Source organism: Mustela putorius, unplaced genomic scaffold (genome assembly GCF_011764305.1).
Source record: "Mustela putorius furo isolate JIRA1106 unplaced genomic scaffold, ASM1176430v1.1 tig00000095_pilon_pilon_pilon, whole genome shotgun sequence".
In the NCBI taxonomy this organism is placed as follows: Eukaryota; Metazoa; Chordata; class Mammalia; order Carnivora; family Mustelidae; genus Mustela; species Mustela putorius.
Window position 1 is genome coordinate 28,843,424 of NW_025421280.1, and position 4,819 is coordinate 28,848,242.

General features: G+C 43.2%; 1 protein-coding gene across 1 annotated transcript; it reads right to left on the minus strand.

Annotated features, from left to right (window-relative positions):
• Window positions 1-2,550: 2,550 nt before the first annotated feature.
• LOC101688009 (olfactory receptor 2Z1-like) lies at window positions 2,551-3,501 on the minus strand. The gene has a single exon (XM_004761184.1). It carries the CDS (start codon window positions 3,499-3,501, stop codon window positions 2,551-2,553), a length of 951 nt encoding a protein of 316 aa, XP_004761241.1.
• Between the last annotated feature and the right edge of the window lie 1,318 nt (window positions 3,502-4,819).

A 4,819-nucleotide genomic window follows, 5' to 3' on the forward strand; every position in this document is an offset into this window, starting at 1 on the left:
ATCACAACGTGAGCCAAAATCAAGAGTCAGAGGCTTAACCGACTGAGCCACCCATGTGCCCCACAACTCATTTTTTGGAGATTACAGATGGGTGTGAGACAGAGGAAGAGAGGGGGAGGAAGTGAGAGACCCAGTCCTTCTGACAGGGTCAGCGGCATAGGTGAAGACATAGGAAGAGCTGGAAACAGGTCTAGCGTCATTTTTCCCACTGAACTTGCTTAAAGCCTCTCATGCCTATATTCATGAAATGTCTAAGAAATAAAACTAATCAGCCCTTGCAATTGATAAATTTTTTAAAAATATTATTTATTTATTTCAGAGAGAGAGTGAGCAATAGAGAGTATGGGAGGGCAGAGGGAGTGGGAGAAGCAGCTCCCCACTGAGCAGAGTCCCTGATGCAGAACTCGTTCCCAGGATGCTAAAAGGTCATGACCTGAGTTGAAGGCAGATGCTTACCTGACTGAGCCACCCAAGCACATGCAACTGATGAGTTACTGAACACTACATTTGAAACTAGTGATGTACTATATGTTGGCTAATTGAATTTAAATAAAAAAAATTTTTAAAAACGTACCCAGAGGTGCCTGGGTGGCTCAGTGGGTCAAAGCCTCTTCCTTCAGCTCAGGTTGTGATCCCAGGGTCCTAGGATTGAGCCCCGCATCGGGCTCTCTGCTTAGCAGGACTTCTTCCTCTACTTTTTACTCTCCCTCTCTCTGCCTGCCTCTCTGCCTACTTGTGATCTCTGTCTGTCAAATAAATAAAAATTTTTAAAATAAAATAAAATAAGATAAAAAACGTAATCAGCCCCACAGAAACTTACTCTTTTCTATGTTCCCGTCACTCTACCCACCACAGTGGAATATTTCTTTAAAAGTATCTCAAGTTTGGGAAGAAATATGCTCACATCCAGTCCATTTTTTTTTTTTTGTAAGTTCAGGGAAGCCTTACCGGATCTGGGAGGAGCAAGGGTAGAAATGAGAAGAGAAGGGCAATAGAGAAGATTCGGGTCCTTCTGGTTTGTTCTTACTAGTTTGTAAAACTGCATTAAAACCTGCCCTCCTCACCCCACTCACCTGCCTAGCTCTAAGAACAGCAAGACCATGATAACCATCATGAGACCATCATCTCACCTATGACCTCAGAGTGATCTACCCAATGATGACAGTGGCCAGGAGGAGACAAGAGAAGTCTCGCCACCATGCTATAGTTCCTTAACTCGATTTTTACAATTTCTTTTCTAGTCTTCAGGAGCATTTGCCAGTTGGAAGCATTGTGATATGTTGAACATGGACTCAGATAGCTTGGGTTAGAATCCAAGCTTCCCTACTTCCTAGCTGGGGGACCTTGGATATGTTGCCTAAACTCCCTGTGCTTCAGTTTCCCCATATATAAATAAGACAATAATAGTATGTACTCACAGGGTTGTTGAGGGCGGATGCTGTGATAATAGAAACCCTGCTGGTTTTATAGATAAAAGTTTATTTATTGCCCATATTAATTCCAGTGTAAGTCATCTCTGATCCATACTATACTACCCTGATACTCTTCTGTAGTCAAGTTATGATACTTTTATTGTAGTGTTGTGTAGTACAAGTAGTACAGTACATCCCTGATACCTATATTGACTGGCCCAGACAGCTCTGAAAACAGAGCCTAGACTGAGATGTGGGCTTGGTGACATAGTTTAAATACTTAAAAGCCCCCGTTCAATTAATTCCTTTTTTCGACACACACATAGATTGGCACCCATTGTTCAAAATGCTTAGGGTGACTTGTCAACTCAGCCTTCATATGCACAGGAACAGCTCTGATACCTATATATTTTGTAAATATCTCTGTAAAGATAAATTTCAAGTACGTATCTTTCCTCTGGAAATCTTTAATTGAGTACATTTAACTCTTGTACCTAATGGTGATGACAACAAAAGTTTAAAAATGGCAGCATTCAATATTATATGGCCTTGATATTCAGATAAGAGTGGGCCTCACCATCTTACATCCCTGCTTCATAGTAATTGAAACAGTAAAAGTAACACATGCTTGGGCTGCCCAACCGGGGTCATCTAGAATGACAGTCTTCCACTTCTGTGAAACCTTAAAGTGGGACTCAAACAAAGATACTGCGGAGAACCAACATGGGAAAGGACTTATAGAACACCACTGCCAGAGCACTAGCCTTATATCTCCTTTCTTACTTGGATTCCAGAGATTGGATCCCAGACCCACCACTCATTGTGCAGAAATTTATAAGAATGGGGTGTAAGCCAGGACACTACCGCATGACTGAAATATCCACAAGCTGTTGGGTTAGTATTATTTTGGTAAATATTTTCTTCTGTTTAAGAATGAAAAAAAAAAAAAAAACCCAACCCAAGCAAATAGACCCTCCACTTGTTTCAGTGATTGGGTTCACTATTTTTGGTTTTTTTTTTTTTTTTTATAAACCTTCAAGAAAAAAAGCAAGTCTGGGAGGAGAAAAGGAGTTGGGTATAGTATACCTTGCACCACATGAACTACAAATGAGACAGGCCTCAACTGTAAGGGAGGGTCCTAGGAACATCTCTTTGACCTAAAGCCAGTTCTGCCAAGGACCTTGACCAAAGCCATTCGAACCTCTCGGTTTCTCAGGCTATAGATGAGGGGGTTGAGTGTAGGGGTGACAAGGCTGTAGAAGAGGGAGACCACATTGTCTTGCTGTGGGCTGTGGTAGGTACCTGGAACCATGTACATGAACACGGCTGCCCCATAAAAGAGCCCCACCACAGTGATGTGCGAGGAACAGGTGGTAAAAGCCTTGTGTTGGGCCTCAGCAGAGTGCATGTGGAGAACAGCCCTCAACACATGGCTGTAGGAGGTGGTGATGAGTGACAGGGGCAGCAGCAAGATCAGCACCCCTGAGATGGACAGCGACAGCTCATAAGCAGAGGTGTCTGCACAAGACAGCTTCAGCAGGGCAGGCAGCTCACAGAAAAAGTGATCCACGGTGTGTGAGGCACAGTAGGGGAAGTGCAAGGTGATGGAGGTCTGGATAGAGGCCACAAGCATACCCGACAACCAGGAGGTGCCCACCATGAGTAGGCAGACCTGACGTCTCATGAGCACAGGGTAATGCAGGGGGTGGCACACGGCAACATAGCGGTCATAAGACATGAGGGCTAGCAGGACACCCTCAGAGACACCCATCAGCATCAGGAAGAACATCTGAGCTGCACAACCCCCAAAGGAGATGGAGCCCTCTCCCTGCAGGAAGTCAGCTGCCATCTTGGGGATGGTGACCAGTGGAAAGCCAACATCTAATAGGGAAAGATGACTGAGCAGGAAATACATGGGTGTGTGGAGCCTGGAGTCTATGTGGATCAGGAAGAGCAGGATGGCATTGCCCAGAAGGCCCAGAGTGAATATGAGAGCCACAAGGGAGAACAGGACCAGATGTGGCCTTGAGTGGTTGAAGAGCCCCGTGAGAGTGAAGTCTGAGATCACTGACTGATTTGATTCTCTCATCCTCCAGGAAGCATCACACATGTGTAGGAAGAACAGGATATTTGGAAGGAGTCTCCGTGGGTAATAGTCTTGTCTTACATGCCAAATAAAATTGTTTGGTAGTAGTTGCTTAAAGTCTCAAGAAGGATGAGGAGCATTTTCAGTCTCAGTAGGAAAAAAAGCACTGATTTATTATGTCTGCTTCGGTCAGGAGATGGGAATAGCAAAGTCTTGTCTTTGCCTTCCAAGCAAATACAATCCACCAATATTTTCAGTTGAACTTTGTCCATGAGCTAGGGAGTGCAAGTTAGTCCCAGTGGAGTATTGGAATATACCCCATCCAAGATGCCCTTCAGCCAAAGCAGGGGAGGTATTCCAAAGAGATTATCTATCAAGCAGGGAGAATTTGCCAAAGATAATAAGGGATGATGAGCCTGGAGAAGGAATATGGAGTGTGTGGATTGTTTGGTATATGGTTAAGGGAACTTGGATAGAGCAAGATTTAAATACCAACTCAGCTGTGTCTTAGTTTTGTGACTCTGGACATGTTATTTAACCCTGGGATTCAGTTTCCCCCTCTGTCTACAGGGATAAATAACACCTTCCTTGTAGGAGTAGCTGGGAGTATTAAATGAGATAATGAATTAAACAACTTAGCTCAATGACAACCATACGGGGATTTCTTTTTTTAAGTTCACAGCTATTAGTCATATTGTAGAGGAAATGTATACATTAAAAAAGTCATCTGGGTAGGATGAGTCTCCTATGATAGGATAATGTATGTCTGGTACTTAGCTCAGTGTCTGGCATATAGTAAGACTGTTCAACATGTATTAGCCCTTTTTGTTGATGTTATTCAACATTATAACTCTTGTTCAGTTACATGACAAAAATTTATCAAGTCTGTTCTCAGTCATGCTCTCCTGAAATGACAATTTCCCTGTTCTTATCCTAAATTGGTGGTTCTCAACCAGAGGTGATTTTGCCCTCTTTCCTAGGACATTAGCAATATCTGGAGATATTTTCAGTTGTCATGGCTGGGGTTGCTAATGGATGTAGTGGGTAGAGATAAGGGATGCTACTAAATATCATATAATGCACAGGATGATCTCCACCACAAAGAACTGTCTGGTCCCAAATTTCAATAGTGCCAAGGTTGAGAAACCCTTCAACTGACATCCATCAACTCTTCTCTGACCTGGAGCAGAGCCTCTGGGAGATCTCCTAGGTCCATTATCTTGGTCTTCTAGCAGAGATAAGCTTCATGCCCAATGCATGCCTGGAGATTAATCTGTGAAGTTGAATTTCCAGGTACATTTTAAAGAAATTATTAATAAGA

Bases quoted from the DNA above. Each gene is read 5' to 3' on its own strand.
- LOC101688009 (XM_004761184.1), bottom strand. From the start codon at position 3,501: ATGAGAGAATCAAATCAGTCAGTGATCTCAGACTTCACTCTCACGGGG.